Source organism: Manacus candei, unplaced genomic scaffold, assembly GCF_025592945.1.
Source record: "Manacus candei isolate 608988 ecotype Guabito, Panama unplaced genomic scaffold, ASM2559294v1 h1tg000112l, whole genome shotgun sequence".
Taxonomy (NCBI): domain Eukaryota; kingdom Metazoa; phylum Chordata; class Aves; order Passeriformes; family Pipridae; genus Manacus; species Manacus candei.
In genome coordinates, this window is record NW_026138160.1 from 1,154,100 (window position 1) to 1,174,163 (window position 20,064).

Consider the following 20,064-nt stretch of genomic DNA (forward strand, 5'->3'; position numbering starts at 1 on the left):
GCTGGTGGCAAAGGGCTAGTCATCCTCTGACAGAGCTCCCACACCTTCCCTGAGCCACACGGCCTGATGAGTAAAAGCCTGCTCAGGGTTGTAACTGAGCCAGGTCACAGCTTTCCTGGCCCCCAAGACGCTGAGGGTTTCACTTCCACTTCTATCAGTGAGACTCTTAGCAAAACACCTGGACTCTTATGGGTTCATTTCCAATTAATTTCATCTGCCCCCAGGGTACAACCGTGGGCTGACCCTGAACTGGGACTGCCAAAGGAACCCTTCAGAGGCTGCACTGGGAGGACCTTGACTGGCTGCTGGCCCCCACCCAGCTGCTGTCTTGTCCTCAAGCTCTGAAAACGTTCCTGGATGGCTTTTTAGCAGCTTCACATTTACTCCTGCCGCTCGGGTTGGTTAGGTTTTGATCAGCCGCAACTTTAGCCAGACTCCCACTCTGGATGGTGATAAGGGAAAATGTTAAGTTGCTATTGAGAAAATGTTACGCTGCTATTGATAAGGGAAAATTTTAAGCTGCACAGTCCAATAAGTGAAATTTTAAGGTTCGTGTGCTGTCGCTAAGACAGCAGCCATGTGCTGGTGAGCAGCCAATGGGGAGTTACCCAGAGGCAGCCAATGGGAAAGCTGTGTGATGGTGCGAAGGGGCAGCCAGTGGGAAAGTGTGCAGTGTAGCAAAGGGTAACCCGTAGACAACCAATGGGACACCGAGTGGACGGGCAGCCCATGAGGAACCGTTGCCAGGGGAAGATGCTGAGGGACTGAGTGAGGTGAGAAGTTCAGAGAGAGGAAGACTTTGAGCCTTCATCCCTTACGACCACCCGAGACAACCACCAGAGAGAAGCGCGCAGGCTCCAGGAGGCGTGTCCCGAGATTTACATAGAACACTGTCCACTCTCGGGTAGTTCATGAAGATGTAAAAATGTGCAATGAATCTGTATGACCTAATTGTATAAAACGGAAGCTATGATGGGCGAGGGCACGCGCGTGTTAGGCGGAGCTATCCCCCGCACGTCCGGCGCCGAAATAAACAAATACCAGCTTAATAGCACCTGTGGCTATTGAGTTTTACTGCTGTTGCCTTTTCCTGGCATCAATGGATAGAGACAGTTTTGTCCGTGCTGCACTTGGCCTATGTTGTTTTGGGCTTGTTGGAAATCATAAAACTTTTCTAATTTTTTTAGTGTTCCTGATTAACTTTTTGATTAGTTGTTTTTAACACACATCATAGGCGGTGCGTTCAGCCTTAAATCAACTTTAGCCAGCATGGAGTAAAAATTGTCATAAGCTCCTTTGTGAGAACACAGCCTGGGAAAAGTACTAAAACTGTAAGTTTTGTTGAAGTTAACCCTGTTATGCTTCAGTGGAGAAAGCCTGCCAGAGAAAGATGTCCTGTTGAAGGAGGAGATCTGGAACACAAGATTTATGGACTACAAGGACCTTCTGCAGAAGCCAGCAGATAAAGAAGAAGACTAACAAAGGCTCAGCATTTGTGTCAGAAAATGCCTAGGGGAGGGAAAATATACAAAAAAGATTAAAGATATGAAGTTATTACAGTAGAAAGTGAGAAATTAATAACCAATACCACATAGAATACTAATTAATGAAAGGGAGTGAGTGATGTAATTTGGAAGCAATGAACATTAATTTCTTTGTTTGCCAAATCTGTATAAATAGGTGAAAAGCAGTGTCTTGCTGTCAGTATGGAGGCAGGATTTTTGTCAGCCACATGCACACCCAGGGCTGCAAATAAAAGTAATCACTTGCTTTCTAACACTAAAAAGCCAATTTGTTAGAGGGTCCTATTTATCCTGACAGTTTCAGAGGTGTTTAGCAACAGGCAGTCCTCTGGACACCTGGTGTAACCTCTGCTCAGCAGGCAGATAGTGTTTCTCATGCTCCAAGGATGCAGCTGGTTGTTATTTAACACCACTTGAACTGGCTGGTTTGGCCCCTGCCTGGAATGGGGCATCCAGTTTTACTCAGTTCTTCTCAGGACAGGTGGTTTTACTCCTGCCCAGCTCAGCACAGTTCATATGGCTCCTGCTGCACTCCGAGGTGTTTCTTCTTTTCTACTTGGGGCATCCAGCTAGGGCATGACTTTGCTTGGATGGCTTTTTTCATCACGTCTTGCAGCCGCTGGTTTTATCCCTGTCATCCTTGGGGAGGCTCCTTGTATCCCTTACCCAGACAAAGTATCTGCATTTACTCCTGCATTACACCTCTCAGGTGACGTTTTATGCCCCTGCCCTAACCTGATGTCTAGGTCCTGTGTTACCGTCCTCCCAGCAGCACTTCAGGAGCTCTCTGATGAAGACAGTCAACAATGGCACTCGTGAACAGTGCCTCTGCTCCTGCCTCCTGCTCATATGGGGGCATTTTAGGACGTAAACAGCTGTGCTCTGTGACCAAGCGGGTCCTACATGAGTCCCCTTTGCCCTCATCGTCAGTCCCTGAAGGTCCAGTGCGCCGGGAAGACCCCTTCTCCCCCTCCCTATCAGCCTTCACATTTCCAGGCACCAGGCCGACTCCTTTGCTCCTCACAGGCCTTGCAGGTCACAGGCACCTGCCTGCCAGGTTGTGATGGCCTCACAGCAGCACAGGGCAGCACAGCAGCACACAGAGCCCCATCTTAATACCAAACAGACTCTTCTCCCCTGAAAGGGCCACTCATGTTCTGTTAACGTGTTTCAAGGCTAGATTAAGATTGTTATATTGACATGACAAACCAAGGATTAGGATGTGCCCTGGCCTGCAGAGTGATCAGGTCCAGGTGATCAGGCATCATAAGCTGAGCTGTGCTCTACAATTCGGTGCTAAAGGGCTTACAAAATCTTGCTATGCTGGTGCTGCTTATAGAAATCTTGTGCTACTCCAATCATGGTATTCTGGGCTATAGTGATCATAACATGACGTTAAAAAAAATGAAGCTTTAATTGTAACTATGACTCAGTGCCATCATCATTCTGCCAAGGCTATCCTCATGAACCCGTCTGTCACCGCAGTGTCAGGTGATAGCCCTGACCAAAAGGGGACAGGGGGAGGTGCAGAACAACTGTCCATAAGTGTCCCTTGGCTCAGGGGATATGCAGGGCAGCAGGGATCCGTGCTGGTCCCCTTTCCTCCTTTCCCCTTCCGGGTGACACTGACCAAGGCCCCAGCACCTGCTGCCACGAGCTGTACACAGCTCCCCTGATGTTCAAGGTCTGACAAGCTTAATAAAACAGCTCCCACCAGAGATTTGGTGTGATCCCCCTGATCTGAGGGGAAACTGTGTCTATGGGGGAGGAAGGTATGCTTTCTGCACCTCATTTAAGGCTGGAGCCATTTTGCGCAGTGCTTTTTGTGCCCTTTTGTTCCTCCCTTTAAGCAGTTCAGTTGCCCTGCTACTTTTATAATAAAATCGCCTTACCAGCTGCACCCAGAAAAGTTGTGGAGGTCTTTATTCAAGCGCCGACCTCCGCACTGGGTGGTACCTGCTACTCCTCAGGGGATTGGACAGAGCCATTCGTTGGTGTGAGTTTGGCATTCCCCACCCAAACTGCTGCAGGAGTGCCAAGCTATTTTGAGGAATGGGGAGTTGTTACAAAGACTTGACCAGAGCCCTGCTTAGAGGGGCTGGGAGAGGTCCAGCAGCATGGAGTGAGCCTGGCCAGTGCAGAGGGGCCCCGAGCAGGAGATGAAATCTCTTGCAGAGAGGCGCCACTTGCCACAACAGCAAACGGGGAAATCTTCCTCTCCCTTCAGGTCAGAGGTAGAAGTGGATGTGATCAGTGGTGTTCAATCCCCCTGCAATGTGGAGGTGGAGATCCAAACAACCTATAAACAGGCTGGCTCGAGCAAGGAAAGGCTGGGATGCTGCAACAATTATTGTGGCATGGTACTAAGGCAGGCCTGGTAAATCCAGATCAGATGCTCTGGCACCTCTGTTAGGAGGCAAAGTCATCCCAAGGGCTGGAGGCTTCTGCCCAGATGATGTCAGGAGGGGCTGCACTCACTGGTGTCTCTGAAGGTGTGAATCTCTCTGTGATTCTCCTGGTTCTTGTGCCATTTCCCAAACAACATGGGCAGGAGGAGGGCTTTGCTGTCGCTTATGGGAGAAACCGGCCTCTGGCTTTAGAGTGTTTTGAGAAAGTCCAGGTCAGACCTGCTTCATTTTCTAATGAGGGAAGTTGTCTTCCTCCATAGGCTGAAAAAGCCAGGAGCAAGTTACCATGTGTGTACATTCACATACTTTCCTTTTGCTGTGCATAGGGGCTTTGGTCCCGTGGAAATGCATGGGGCAGAGGACAGGGGACCTTGGGATCAGGTGGCAATCTTGGCTACAGGAATGTTTCAGGATTCTTGTCTGCAAGCTGCAGTTGAGTGCATCGTATCACTACTGAACCAGAGATGCTCACCTGCCGCTCCCATCAAGTGGACTTGCTTTTGGGGGTCTTGTATTCCTTTCTTATTGTCTTTCACGAATCCAGGGAAGAATGTGTGCGACCTTCTGGTTCTTCCCCTCACCTAATCCCCTAGCTGCTTTTTTGAAGGCCTCTTGCAGAACCTGATACTGAAGCAGTGCTTTCAGGGTTACCCAGTGACTCTGAGAAACTGGAGGGGGAGAGATCACAGATTCAGTGCTGCTTGTGGTCAGGGACTAACGGAATGGCAAGCAGCTGGCTCACTGGAGAGAGATTTCTAGCTAAATGAAGCTAAATCTCTTATCCACAAACTTCTGATTCAAGTCCAGGCAGTTCTCTCTAGACTGGCCAATGAGGCTGATGAGGCCTGAAACCAAATCTTCCTTCCTGGGGCATTTCAAAAGAGCCAGCCATACTGAAATCAGGAGCTTTTCTACATGTGCTTGATGAGCTCAGCTGCCTCAACATCTGTAAGTTTTCTTTTTTCAGACCCCATTGACGATGTGCATGGTGACCTCCTGGGATCCCATGGCAAAACGAACCTTCTTTGCACCTGCGAGTGTAGCATCTTCACCTTGCACTCCCTTCCTGGAGCAGTAGGTGCTGGCACAGCAGCCATTTATCTCCAGGGAGTCCCCAGGGTTGTGAGGGGGGATGAAGCTAGGTGGACAGCAGATCGCAGTCAGAGGCCATGGAACAGGTTGGACATGAGCTTGGGGAGACAAAGTGAGGTTCATCCCATATTAAAAGCCTCTATGGCCCATGAGGAGACAGCAAATCTCCCTCTGGAGAGCCTAGGTCAGGAATATACCCGCATCCATCATCGTAATGTCTCTCCATCTTGTTTGCAGACAAACCTCCTGTTAAAACTGCCAGAGCTTCCAAGCTGACTGCAGGCAGCAGTTGTAGAGCCCACGGCACCAGCTCATAGGTCAGCAAGGAGTGCCTTTCAGATGCTGCCTCTCTCCCTTGTAGATCTCTCTGTGCTGCCCCAGTCTTTCTGATCTGCCTCATCCTTGACTTCTCCACCCTGCTCCCTGCTATTGCTTGTGAAGGAGTTATCTGCAATACCTTTGGGCACCGGGAGCCCAGAGACTGAAGCTTTCCGGCAAGAGCCCCAGGCCTATACAGCAGCTGTAAATTTCCCTTGTAAGAGCACTATCATCTTTCATCCCAGTGTTCATTTAGCCTCATTGTCTATGTTGTACAATGTGGCTGCTTCAGAGAGCCCCTGTGGTCCTTCCACCTCTCTCTGCCTGGCCTGGCTGTCCTCAGGGCATCTTGCCAAGCTCTCGTGTGGTGCTGCTGACCCCCGGGCTCGTGTCTATATCTTTTCTAGAAGACGGTTTTTTTCAGCAAACGCCCTGTGGAGGACAGCAAAGCTGCAGAGATGAGCCCCCATGTCAGGAGAGAGCCTGGCTGTCCCAAGAGCTGGTGCTGATGGGGGCCAAAACTGCCCCTGGTCTCACCCCATCCCAGTCAGCAGTGGGATATCAGGATTGAACTGTGAAGTTTGTTAACTCCTCTGCAGCATCCCTGTGGGGTGGGGAAGACGGCAGGGGAGCGGCTGGATGGTGAGAGAAGGGCTTCCAGGTGTTCTGGATGAGATGAAGCAAAGCCATGGGGGCCACGTGCTGCTGCAGCCCAGCCTTCCTGGGTGCACTTCAGGAAAAGTGTTCTAAGAAAGACCTTCACTCAAAGCAATGGCCTTGGGTTTTCTGGCTGCTTTTCCCAGAGGAAGCAGCATGTCAGCAAAGGAATCAAAGCTCAGGGGATTTCCAGTGAGAAGGACACTGGGAGGGGTATGTATTCTTGGGTATGTATTCTTCCATCCCATAAAATGCGCAAAAATGGGCCGGAGTGAGAGGTGAGGGATTTCCAAAGTCTGCTCATCTCTGATGTCTCCCCTCCCTGGCATGGAGGGATCCAGTGCCTCCGGTGCAGACCCGAAAGCTGTGCTGCAGATCCTGAAGGTGATTGTCCTGCTTCTGGTCAGGACAGTGTTAATTTTTGCAGTATCCAGGAGGGGGCACAGCCAGGACATAGAGGTTATTCCTCATTTTGTCAAGGATGGGGGAAGGGGTCTCTTCCAGGTTGTGTGCGTGGGGGCAAAGTTGGGCACCAACTGGTGAGCAATCATGTGTGAGTCATTTGCCTCCCTTGTACACTCTGTTATTAGTATTGTTTCTGTTACTGTTCTGTTGCTGTACTGTTTTCTTTTTTCATTGCCGTTTCCAGTAAATTGTTCTTATCTCAGCCTGCGATCTTTACCTTTTGTGCCTGCAATTCTCCTGTCCAGCCTGCCTCAGGATGGAGGGGGAGTGGGAAGGGAAGGAGGAGTGGGAAGTGAGCGAGTGGCGCACGATTTGCATGGTTTCAGTGAGAACACTAAATTATGGAACACCCGTCTTAAACACATCATCGTGGCTAGGCTTCGCAAACGAAGATTTAAGAAGGCTCTATCCACATTTGTTACAAGCAGGCTGGTGGCTTATGAGGCCAATGCGAGATAGACATATCCGATTGCAAAAGGCACAGCAGAAAGACTCCCTAGGTGGTATATTCTGCAAGACGTGATTCTTTCTCCCTTGTCTTTTCTCCTCGAGAGTGATTCTGCGTGCGTTCTCAAAGGAAACAGCAGCGTTATAGATGGTGTGTCTCCAGGCCTCCCGATTTGAGGCCAGAGTAGACCAGTTATGTTGATTGATATGGCCGAGGCTGAGATGTTTGTAGCTATAATTGTCTACAACGTGGAATAAATAATTCTGATTACAGTATTTTAGTATTTATTTTTTTATTTTAATAATATTTATTATAACATTACTATCTATTGCTGAATATATATAACATGTAATAATGTATTATAAAATATTACTTCTATATATATTTCTATATTATATTTCTATATATATTTCTATATTTCTATATATATTTCTCTCTCTATATATTCTATATTTCTATATATACTTCTATATTTCTATATATACTTCTCTCTATATATATTCTATATTTCCATATATATTTCTATATTTCTAATAATATTTCTATATTATTATAACTATCATCTACTTAGATAAATCATTCACTCAGGTCTGAGAAGGCGTGTCGAAAACAAGGATGCCTTCGCTAATAAACGCAGTGCTAGTCTTCCGTTCTGCTTGAGCCAGGGCCATAATCCAACGCCATCATTGCCAGAGTGCCCTGAATGCTTGTCTGACGTGAATCTCTAGGGCATGGAAACCCTCCTCTTCTTCTCTGAAGGGTGGTAGTCTGTGTACTGCACAAACCGGCTGTGGCAATCATAGCCCCGCCATGTTGATCTTCTCTGCTCTCTCTGCCTCTGTCGGGTTTGCTCCCGAGCAGCCTGGAGCAGGAGAGCCTGCTTGGAGCTGGCTTTGGAGGGCCCTGGAACTGCAGTATTCACTAAGACTTGGTCACAACGTGGAGGACTTGTTCTCTCCCTCTTTCTCTTCCTCAGTGAGCGGTCATAGTCTGTGTCCTGCACAAACCGGCTGCGAAGGTTGTAAGTTCCCCGCACAGATCTGCTTGGCTCCCTCTGCCTCAACAAGGTTTGCTCCTGAGCAGCCCCGGGAGCGGGAGCCCACCGGCAGATCCTCTTGGAAGGCCTTGCAGCTGTGCTATCCCTAGGACCACGGTCACGACTTGGAGGACCAGTTCTTCTCTCTGAAGAGTCATTATAGTCATCATAGTCTGTGGTGTCCACAGACCAGCTGCGCAGATCCCTGCCCCACAGAGGGGATCTGCTCCGGGACCGCTCCCGGCCAGTGTACTTCATGCGAAGGTTGTAAGTTCCCCGCACAGATCTGCTTGGCTCCCTCTGCCTCAGCAAGGTTTGCTCCTGAACAGCCCCGGGAGCGGGAGCCCACCGGCAGATCCTCTTGGAAGGCCTTGCAGCTGTGCTATCCCTAGGACCACGGTCACGACTTGGAGGACCAGTTCTTCTCTCTGAAGAGTCATCATAGTCTGTGGTGTCCACAGACCAGCTGCGCAGATCCCTGCCCCACAGAGGGGATCTGCTCCGGCACCGCTTCCGGCCAGTGTACTTCATGCCCTGCAAAGAGAGCTGTGGAGAGTTCCTGCCCTTTTCTCCTGAAAGGATCAGAGCAGTGGGGAACCCCTACAAGTTCTGGGACGGGACAGTTTGGGGCCTCCAAAAGGCTCTTTTGGAGGGCTACTAAGACCAAAAGGCCAGAGGCGCACAAAAGGGATGGATCCAGGTGGGATGCTTTGAGAGGGAGCAGCGTTGTGGCTGTGAAGAAAGGTGCGGTGTGTGAGGGACAAAAGAGAAATGCTGAGATCCCAGAAAGAAATCCACTATTCCTCTGATGCCCTGACCCACGACCCCAAAGTTACCTTAGTCCTACCAGTCAGACCCTGTGGTCCAACAGAGCCCGCCTGCTTGCTGCTGGCCACACACTGACTGAGGAAGGAAGGGGCATGTGATGGTGCCAGTGAGGAAGAAGCCCTTTCTCCAATTCTCAGATCAGAGCATCTGGAGAAAAACAAAAGAGTGATCTCAGTTTAGAGCTGTTGTTGCAACCTCCTCTGGGGTTCAGTCATTTTCTCAGAGAGGTTTCTATGACAGAGAGAAGACTTAACCAAGGACACTAATGGGAAACTCAGCTAGGGTCTTCCCACCAAGTTTGCCTCTGTCCCAACAAAAACCTCATCTCTATACCTCCCACAGCCTCCATTTCATAAATTCACAGATTTGTTTGGGTTGCAAGGGACCTTTATCTTTATCTTGTTCCACCCCGCTGTGGTGGGCAGGAACACCCTCCACTATTCCAAGGTTTCTCCAAGCCCTGTCCAACCTGACCTTGAACACTTCCAGGGGTGGGGCACCCACAGATGCTGTGGCAACCTGTGCCAGTGTCTCAGCACCCTTACAGCAAAGAATTCCTTCCCAATATCTAATGTAAACCTGCCCTCTGTTAGCTGAAAACTGATAGCCTTCATCCTGTCACTACATTCCCTGACAAATGGTGCCTCCCCATCTTTCCTGGAGGTCCTCTTTAAGTCCTCTTATCTACAAGAGTCAACATCAGAGACCAGGCAAGTAGCAGATTACATCCGGGCCGCAGCCTGAAGCCCAGTAAAGGACAGACACGGAGTAGTTCAGATTTGACAGCACTGAATGATGCAGGTAGTAATTTCATTTGATGAGAAAAACACTCAGGAAGGTGAGAAGCACAACTGCAAATGAGGAAAAGGAAATGTATTCTGAACATATTTGAATCCTGGTTATTACCTGGCATAGAACAGCAGGTAGGCTTGCTGCCTGAGAACTGTGTCAATGGAACGCAGCTCCACAGATTCATCGTCCATCCGGTACCACAATCCATTGCTGGCCTGTAAAAAAAAGGCAAGGATCTCTCCATGGTTTCTCTCCAAAAACACAGGTAGAAAACTGCCAAACCGAGAGCATGTCAAAACAAATGCAGTCCAGCCACTAAGGAGGCCTTCTGCCCCAAAACTTTGGCTGTCAGTAACACTGACAGGAAAGTTTATCTTCCCCAGCACACATTTTTCCCCATTGGGAAGGAAGTTGCTCTTTTACCTTTGTGTAGCAGAAATAGTGTCCTCCATGACAGCTGACACCACTGTGCACCAGGACAGCATATAAGGAGTAGAGGAGGGGTTCTCCATCTGCCTGAGACATGTATGGGCAAAGATCCAAGTACTCCGGATACTCTACAACCTATGGAGAGACCAAGAGGGCTCAGAAATGACCCTGGTCTGTGACATGAAATAGCCTACCAAGTGCGGGGGCCAGTCCAGGTGTATCAATACATCTCTGGGGCTCATGAGCACTTGGTTTTCCATAAAGCAGCATATAATCGTTTGGGTGGCAGGAAACCGTTCTCAGTCAAAGCAGCCCTATCAGAGCACAGTGCTTGCCTGTCTTCCCACAGGAACTTTCCACTCCCCAGAAGGGACCACAAAAAACCCAACACAAGCAGCTTGTGACAAGCATCCTGCTTTAGGAAATCTGCTTCTTGAAGAGAAAGCTGCACACCAATAGTGTACAAACCTTGCTGATCTTCCCACCAGTGAAGCAGTCAAACCTCTTCAGACACACAGTGAGAACCTTGGGTGCACAGTGGACAGTGAACCTCTTAGTGGCGGCAACATTCTTCTCACACCTTGAAACCAAGCACAGAGCACAGCGCTGAAATGCACCCTATCTTCCACCAAGGCAGTCAGACAACCTTTCTTGTCTCGTGCATCCTTATGCTATTTTAAGGCAATTTGGTGCCATATTTAAAACAAACAAACAAACAAACAAAGGAAAAACCCCAACCCCCCCCCAAAAAAAAAAACCCAGACAAACAAAACCGTGTCTCATCAGTGTGCAGTAAACTTCCACGAGAAGATGACTTCTGCTCAATGACTTGTAGCCCCCTCACACAGAGTCTAGTGTTAATATGTTGATAGTAATCATCTTACTTGCTACATTTAAAGCAGTTTTCACCATCCAGGCGCTCAGGTCTTACAAAGTCCTCCAGAGCTGCAGTGAGGGATGAGGCTGCCTGGAGAATTGAGAAACCGGTGCACTGAGCTACAGGAAATGCCCTCGCCCAAACATTTTCCAGGAGCTGACAAGAAAACCCCTGTAGCTGATGCTGAGGAGACCCGCCATGAATCTGCAAGCTGTATCCAGAAGGAGCCAGAAAGAGAGTGTGGTGCTGAACATTTCCCCTGTCCCAGAGGTTCTCAGGGACAATCAAGAGCTCCCTCTCTGTACCACCTCCCATTGAGCTACTGATGTTATGTAGGGTCACCAGCAGCGAAAACAATCCAACCCATCAGCCTGGAAGCCAGACAGGTGTTGAAGGAGGGCAAAGGGAAGAAGGATGAGGATATGTCAAGGGTGCAGAGCGCATAATGGGTGCTTGTCCAGCTTCAAGCCAGCACCTACAGAGAGACCAGTGCCATGGCCTCTGCAGGAGGACAACATCCGTTCCCCTTCCCATCCACGACCAAGACCTCTGGTGTTCGCAGTATATGCTTTCGGGGCAAATGTGAAAAGCCTTGCGATGTCTTGAAGCACAACTGCAAAACCTCTTACTTTGATATCCAAAGGGACATCCAGGAAGGCCTCATAGGAATCAGAAATGGCTTTGCAGCTGAAGCAGATGACTGGAAGGAAAAATCAAAATGCCGAGCAATGGTGAGTTGAACGATGGTACTGCTCTGTGTTCATTGTACCTGTCCTGCTAGTCCCAGGACCAGCTGTTGGGCACAGGCAGACAGAAGGGCACAGGCAGTGCCAAGGAGAGCAGTAGTTGTAGAAACATACCTCTGGATCTCAGAAAGCCTCCAAATATTTGATGGACAATGGTAGTAGATTGAGATGATATGTCCAAGCTGGAAACAAGTAGTAAGACAGAGCATTACTTCCTCCAAGCCCCGGCTGTAGGTTTTCCTTGATGAGGCCACATCAAGGAGTCCAAAGGGCTCAGAACTTTGTAAAGGTAACTTGCTTGTGCTTACTCGTTGCTTGCACTCAGACAAGCTCTCTGCATGGCATTGACAGTACAGCATAAGAAGTCATGGGCATCTTCCTCCCTGCCAAGCTGAAAATGTTCTCCTATGACTAAGAAACAGGAAGTTAGTAGTTGTCTCATACAGGAAGGGAAGAAAACCTGTCAAAGAACCTGAAATCACATACATCTGAAACCCCGGAGAACAGCCAAAGGCAGGATGGTACTGACTGAGGAATGCAGGACCTTGTTAACATGCGCTTCCATGATGCACATCATGCAGAAGCCTTGTTGGCGACCTGAGGAGGGAGGGAGAGAAGGTCCTCTGGTGAGCAAAATATCCCTAGTGGTGGAATACTCCTCTTCTTCCACTCCCACTCCAGTGCAATATGCCACTCCTCCCAGTGTTTCAACAAGCACGGGACGTTTTAGTGCATAGAAAATGTTCTTCAGAGGAATGCTAAACTGAGGTTTTAACTTGCAGGAATAGAGACCCAGAGCTAGAAAGATGTGCCTTCATGAAGAATAAGACAGCTGGATAGGACAGGTGGCTCCAGAGTGTACAAAGAACACAAGTTCTGGGGCTGGCAAAAGGCTGCTTTTCTCCTAAATCAAATTTCAGGTTCTGGGAATCCTTGGGATTTGATTAACAGATTTACAAGGAGATGTCCCTAAGAGTACTCACAGGCCTGGCTGTGCTCCCGGGAGAGCAGATAGTTGGCCAGCGGCGGGGTGTATGTCAGGCATTGCAGGACAGCATTAAGGAAGCATGTGTTGCCCACATTGCGGAGTCCTGCTCCAGCACTCTGTCTTTGCTGCCAGACCATGCAAATCTTCTCTGGGGGAAAGAGGATCCTTTGTGGCGGAGTCATTCCCTCGGCAATGACTGCAGGGAAATTCCATTTGAAAAGAGATGAAATGAGGCACAAAGGCATATTTAAACAGTGAGGTCTCTACAGGAGCACTCAGGACCATCTGCTTTAACTGCCAACCCAACAACATCGGGGGAAGCTTAAACTGTGCCATTTAAATTTACTGTTTTGGAAAAATCCATTCCCCTGTTTACGTTGCTGAGAGTCCAAGAAACCCGCAATCTGATTTCTGGGCCGCAGGCTACCTTCCTTTCTCAGTAGAGTTCTAACCTGGATTATCAGTGAAGCCATCCCTTTTCCTGATTGTAACTTGTTGAAAACAAGTAAATACTGAGCACGGAAGGTAACCCAAAGGATGGCAGACCTCTCTACGAGCAATGGCAGCTTTCAAAGTCTTGTACCTAGTGTCAGAGGAGTGACAAAAGGTGTTTTCCTGGGTCTAATTGTAAACACGGGGGTCAGTTTGACTGCTCTCAGGAAACATCCAAGAGATCACTCTAGGTTGTGAGCACATCATTCTGGGATTTGACCACCAGCCATGTCACTTGTCTGTGGCAGTTCACAAAGTCCAAACCTGCTGGTGAAGCTATTACTCACAGGAGTCGTTCCCTGCTGTGGCCATTGCCTCTCTCAGGAAGAGAGTGCAATGCTTTAGATGACCAAGGATGTCTTTCTCTCCAGAAAGAGAACAGCACCAATCCCGTCACCTAATTGCAAAGAAATTACTGTAGCTCACCGAAAGTATAAAAACTCTAAATAAACGCAGAACGGCATCCACCACCAAGTCTTTCAGTGGTGCCTGTAACTGCTGCTGAGCTGCAGCTCACGCCCTTATGATCAGTCGCGGGGCACCAACTCACAGCAGGTTCAAAGGCCCTTTTGAAATGCTCCAATGTATGTTACCTTCTCTGAAGAGGCCCTGCTGCTCTCCTGACACTGCTTCAGCAGCAGAGCCCTCTGGCTTTCCCACCTCCTAGGAGTGACCATCTTTCAGCCACTACTTTAACTGCTGCCTTTGCTGCTCTCCTTTTTCTGCCTCCCTCCCTCCCACAGCAATCAAGGTGGGCTGAGCCCATCCCCTCAGACTACAGTCACCTCCCTGTTTACCTATCCTAGGCTATGGAAAAAACCAAGAATCAGCAAACTGGAATTCTAACCTAGGTCATACCTGGCCAGCCTATAAAAGTCGTTTATAGCTCAACCTACAGCTAGGAAGGTATAAATCAGCCTATACTTTTATCCCATATACCCTGCTCTATGATCTGTGCCAAAAGTCAAAGCATTACCTTTGAAAGAGGATGAAAGTTGAGGAGAAATGGTCAGTAAACAATAAACCACCCAAAAAAGGCAGGCACACAAGTAGCAAAGGAAGGAGCTGAGTTATCCCGAAGGCCAACTCTGTCCAACTGATTTTCGTTGGTGCGCTCCTCAGGATACCGGATGGGTGCCACATCTCTGCCCCTTTGTGACATGGGGTCCCATGGAACCACATGGAACCACATGGTTCTTGGGCACAGGAGCCCACATGGCACGTCCGCCAGGTGCAAGCCACTGGACCTCCCCCCATGCTGGTGGCAAAGGGCTAGTCATCCTCTGACAGAGCTCCCACACCTTCCCTGAGCCACACGGCCTGATGAGTAAAAGCCTGCTCAGGGTTGTAACTGAGCCAGGTCACAGCTTTCCTGGCCCCCAAGACGCTGAGGGTTTCACTTCCACTTCTATCAGTGAGACTCTTAGCAAAACACCTGGACTCTTATGGGTTCATTTCCAATTAATTTCATCTGCCCCCAGGGTACAACCGTGGGCTGACCCTGAACTGGGACTGCCAAAGGAACCCTTCAGAGGCTGCACTGGGAGGACCTTGACTGGCTGCTGGCCCCCACCCAGCTGCTGTCTTGTCCTCAAGCTCTGAAAACGTTCCTGGATGGCTTTTTAGCAGCTTCACATTTACTCCTGCCGCTCGGGTTGGTTAGGTTTTGATCAGCCGCAACTTTAGCCAGACTCCCACTCTGGATGGTGATAAGGGAAAATGTTAAGTTGCTATTGAGAAAATGTTACGCTGCTATTGATAAGGGAAAATTTTAAGCTGCACAGTCCAATAAGTGAAATTTTAAGGTTCGTGTGCTGTCGCTAAGACAGCAGCCATGTGCTGGTGAGCAGCCAATGGGGAGTTACCCAGAGGCAGCCAATGGGAAAGCTGTGTGATGGTGCGAAGGGGCAGCCAGTGGGAAAGTGTGCAGTGTAGCAAAGGGTAACCCGTAGACAACCAATGGGACACCGAGTGGACGGGCAGCCCATGAGGAACCGTTGCCAGGGGAAGATGCTGAGGGACTGAGTGAGGTGAGAAGTTCAGAGAGAGGAAGACTTTGAGCCTTCATCCCTTACGACCACCCGAGACAACCACCAGAGAGAAGCGCGCAGGCTCCAGGAGGCGTGTCCCGAGATTTACATAGAACACTGTCCACTCTCGGGTAGTTCATGAAGATGTAAAAATGTGCAATGAATCTGTATGACCTAATTGTATAAAACGGAAGCTATGATGGGCGAGGGCACGCGCGTGTTAGGTGGAGCTATCCCCCGCACGTCCGGCGCCGAAATAAACAAATACCAGCTTAATAGCACCTGTGGCTATTGAGTTTTACTGCTGTTGCCTTTTCCTGGCATCAATGGATAGAGACAGTTTTGTCCGTGCTGCACTTGGCCTATGTTGTTTTGGGCTTGTTGGAAATCATAAAACTTTTCTAATTTTTTTAGTGTTCCTGATTAACTTTTTGATTAGTTGTTTTTAACACACATCATAGGCGGTGCGTTCAGCCTTAAATCAACTTTAGCCAGCATGGAGTAAAAATTGTCATAAGCTCCTTTGTGAGAACACAGCCTGGGAAAAGTACTAAAACTGTAAGTTTTGTTGAAGTTAACCCTGTTATGCTTCAGTGGAGAAAGCCTGCCAGAGAAAGATGTCCTGTTGAAGGAGGAGATCTGGAACACAAGATTTATGGACTACAAGGACCTTCTGCAGAAGCCAGCAGATAAAGAAGAAGACTAACAAAGGCTCAGCATTTGTGTCAGAAAATGCCTAGGGGAGGGAAAATATACAAAAAAGATTAAAGATATGAAGTTATTACAGTAGAAAGTGAGAAATTAATAACCAATACCACATAGAATACTAATTAATGAAAGGGAGTGAGTGATGTAATTTGGAAGCAATGAACATTAATTTCTTTGTTTGCCAAATCTGTATAAATAGGTGAAAAGCAGTGTCTTGCTGTCAGTATGGAGGCAGGATTTTTGTCAGCCACATGCACACCCAGGGCTGCAAATAAAAGTAATCACTTGCTTTCTAACACTAAAAAGCCAATTTGTTAGAGGGTCCTATTTATCCTGACAGTTTCAGAGGTGTTTAGCAACAGGCAGTCCTCTGGACACCTGGTGTAACCTCTGCTCAGCAGGCAGATAGTGTTTCTCATGCTCCAAGGATGCAGCTGGTTGTTATTTAACACCACTTGAACTGGCTGGTTTGGCCCCTGCCTGGAATGGGGCATCCAGTTTTACTCAGTTCTTCTCAGGACAGGTGGTTTTACTCCTGCCCAGCTCAGCACAGTTCATATGGCTCCTGCTGCACTCCGAGGTGTTTCTTCTTTTCTACTTGGGGCATCCAGCTAGGGCATGACTTTGCTTGGATGGCTTTTTTCATCACGTCTTGCAGCCGCTGGTTTTATCCCTGTCATCCTTGGGGAGGCTCCTTGTATCCCTTACCCAGACAAAGTATCTGCATTTACTCCTGCATTACACCTCTCAGGTGACGTTTTATGCCCCTGCCCTAACCTGATGTCTAGGTCCTGTGTTACCGTCCTCCCAGCAGCACTTCAGGAGCTCTCTGATGAAGACAGTCAACAATGGCACTCGTGAACAGTGCCTCTGCTCCTGCCTCCTGCTCATATGGGGGCATTTTAGGACGTAAACAGCTGTGCTCTGTGACCAAGCGGGTCCTACATGAGTCCCCTTTGCCCTCATCGTCAGTCCCTGAAGGTCCAGTGCGCCGGGAAGACCCCTTCTCCCCCTCCCTATCAGCCTTCACATTTCCAGGCACCAGGCCGACTCCTTTGCTCCTCACAGGCCTTGCAGGTCACAGGCACCTGCCTGCCAGGTTGTGATGGCCTCACAGCAGCACAGGGCAGCACAGCAGCACACAGAGCCCCATCTTAATACCAAACAGACTCTTCTCCCCTGAAAGGGCCACTCATGTTCTGTTAACGTGTTTCAAGGCTAGATTAAGATTGTTATATTGACATGACAAACCAAGGATTAGGATGTGCCCTGGCCTGCAGAGTGATCAGGTCCAGGTGATCAGGCATCATAAGCTGAGCTGTGCTCTACAATTCGGTGCTAAAGGGCTTACAAAATCTTGCTATGCTGGTGCTGCTTATAGAAATCTTGTGCTACTCCAATCATGGTATTCTGGGCTATAGTGATCATAACATGACGTTAAAAAAAATGAAGCTTTAATTGTAACTATGACTCAGTGCCATCATCATTCTGCCAAGGCTATCCTCATGAACCCGTCTGTCACCGCAGTGTCAGGTGATAGCCCTGACCAAAAGGGGACAGGGGGAGGTGCAGAACAACTGTCCATAAGTGTCCCTTGGCTCAGGGGATATGCAGGGCAGCAGGGATCCGTGCTGGTCCCCTTTCCTCCTTTCCCCTTCCGGGTGACACTGACCAAGGCCCCAGCACCTGCTGCCACGAGCTGTACACAGCTCCCCTGATGTTCAAGGTCTGACAAGCTTAATAAAACAGCTCCCACCAGAGATTTGGTGTGATCCCCCTGATCTGAGGGGAAACTGTGTCTATGGGGGAGGAAGGTATGCTTTCTGCACCTCATTTAAGGCTGGAGCCATTTTGCGCAGTGCTTTTTGTGCCCTTTTGTTCCTCCCTTTAAGCAGTTCAGTTGCCCCGCTACTTTTATAATAAAATCGCCTTACCAGCTGCACCCAGAAAAGTTGTGGAGGTCTTTATTCAAGCGCCGACCTCCGCACTGGGTGGTACCTGCTACTCCTCAGGGGATTGGACAGAGCCATTCGTTGGTGTGAGTTTGGCATTCCCCACCCAAACTGCTGCAGGAGTGCCAAGCTATTTTGAGGAATGGGGAGTTGTTACAAAGACTTGACCAGAGCCCTGCTTAGAGGGGCTGGGAGAGGTCCAGCAGCATGGAGTGAGCCTGGCCAGTGCAGAGGGGCCCCGAGCAGGAGATGAAATCTCTTGCAGAGAGGCGCCACTTGCCACAACAGCAAACGGGGAAATCTTCCTCTCCCTTCAGGTCAGAGGTAGAAGTGGATGTGATCAGTGGTGTTCAATCCCCCTGCAATGTGGAGGTGGAGATCCAAACAACCTATAAACAGGCTGGCTCGAGCAAGGAAAGGCTGGGATGCTGCAACAATTATTGTGGCATGGTACTAAGGCAGGCCTGGTAAATCCAGATCAGATGCTCTGGCACCTCTGTTAGGAGGCAAAGTCATCCCAAGGGCTGGAGGCTTCTGCCCAGATGATGTCAGGAGGGGCTGCACTCACTGGTGTCTCTGAAGGTGTGAATCTCTCTGTGATTCTCCTGGTTCTTGTGCCATTTCCCAAACAACATGGGCAGGAGGAGGGCTTTGCTGTCGCTTATGGGAGAAACCGGCCTCTGGCTTTAGAGTGTTTTGAGAAAGTCCAGGTCAGACCTGCTTCATTTTCTAATGAGGGAAGTTGTCTTCCTCCATAGGCTGAAAAAGCAAGTTACCATGTGTGTACATTCACATACTTTCCTTTTGCTGTGCATAGGGGCTTTGGTCCCGTGGAAATGCATGGGGCAGAGGACAGGGGACCTTGGGATCAGGTGGCAATCTTGGCTACAGGAATGTTTCAGGATTCTTGTCTGCAAGCTGCAGTTGAGTGCATCGTATCACTACTGAACCAGAGATGCTCACCTGCCGCTCCCATCAAGTGGACTTGCTTTTGGGGGTCTTGTATTCCTTTCTTATTGTCTTTCACAAATCCAGGGAAGAATGTGTGCGACCTTCTGGTTCTTCCCCTCACCTAATCCCCTAGCTGCTTTTTTGAAGGCCTCTTGCAGAACCTGATACTGAAGCAGTGCTTTCAGGGTTACCCAGTGACTCTGAGAAACTGGAGGGGGAGAGATCACAGATTCAGTGCTGCTTGTGGTCAGGGACTAACGGAATGGCAAGCAGCTGGCTCACTGGAGAGAGATTTCTAGCTAAATGAAGCTAAATCTCTTATCCACAAACTTCTGATTCAAGTCCAGGCAGTTCTCTCTAGACTGGCCAATGAGGCTGATGAGGCCTGAAACCAAATCTTCCTTCCTGGGGCATTTCAAAAGAGCCAGCCATACTGAAATCAGGAGCTTTTCTACATGTGCTTGATGAGCTCAGCTGCCTCAACATCTGTAAGTTTTCTTTTTTCAGACCCCATTGACGATGTGCATGGTGACCTCCTGGGATCCCATGGCAAAACGAACCTTCTTTGCACCTGCGAGTGTAGCATCTTCACCTTGCACTCCCTTCCTGGAGCAGTAGGTGCTGGCACAGCAGCCATTCATCTCCAGGGAGTCCCCAGGGTTGTGAGGGGGGATGAAGCTAGGTGGACAGCAGATCGCAGTCAGAGGCCATGGAACAGGTTGGACATGAGCTTGGGGAGACAAAGTGAGGTTCATCCCATATTAAAAGCCTCTATGGCCCATGAGGAGACAGCAAATCTCCCTCTGGAGAGCCTAGGTCAGGAATATACCCGCATCCATCATCGTAATGTCTCTCCATCTTGTTTGCAGACAAACCTCCTGTTAAAACTGCCAGAGCTTCCAAGCTGACTGCAGGCAGCAGTTGTAGAGCCCACGGCACCAGCTCATAGGTCAGCAAGGAGTGCCTTTCAGATGCTGCCTCTCTCCCTTGTAGATCTCTCTGTGCTGCCCCAGTCTTTCTGATCTGCCTCATCCTTGACTTCTCCACCCTGCTCCCTGCTATTGCTTGTGAAGGAGTTATCTGCAATACCTTTGGGCACCGGGAGCCCAGAGACTGAAGCTTTCCGGCAAGAGCCCCAGGCCTATACAGCAGCTGTAAATTTCCCTTGTAAGAGCACTATCATCTTTCATCCCAGTGTTCATTTAGCCTCATTGTCTATGTTGTACAATGTGGCTGCTTCAGAGAGCCCCTGTGGTCCTTCCACCTCTCTCTGCCTGGCCTGGCTGTCCTCAGGGCATCTTGCCAAGCTCTCGTGTGGTGCTGC

General features: G+C 49.1%; 1 protein-coding gene across 1 annotated transcript; it reads right to left on the bottom strand.

Moving 5' to 3' along the window:
- Positions 1 to 7,635: 7,635 nt before the first annotated feature.
- On the bottom strand, positions 7,636 to 14,142 carry LOC127461774 (ubiquitin carboxyl-terminal hydrolase 42-like). The gene is made up of 13 exons (XM_051769815.1): positions 14,076 to 14,142; positions 13,387 to 13,496; positions 12,603 to 12,803; positions 12,106 to 12,216; positions 11,928 to 12,030; positions 11,734 to 11,801; positions 11,503 to 11,573; positions 10,881 to 10,963; positions 10,465 to 10,576; positions 9,991 to 10,131; positions 9,682 to 9,782; positions 8,784 to 8,922; positions 7,636 to 8,481 (listed from the first exon to the last, which is right to left on the bottom strand). Exons 2-13 carry the CDS (start codon positions 13,409 to 13,411, stop codon positions 7,636 to 7,638), a joined length of 2,001 nt encoding a protein of 666 aa, XP_051625775.1. The 5' UTR covers positions 13,412 to 13,496; positions 14,076 to 14,142.
- Between the last annotated feature and the right edge of the window lie 5,922 nt (positions 14,143 to 20,064).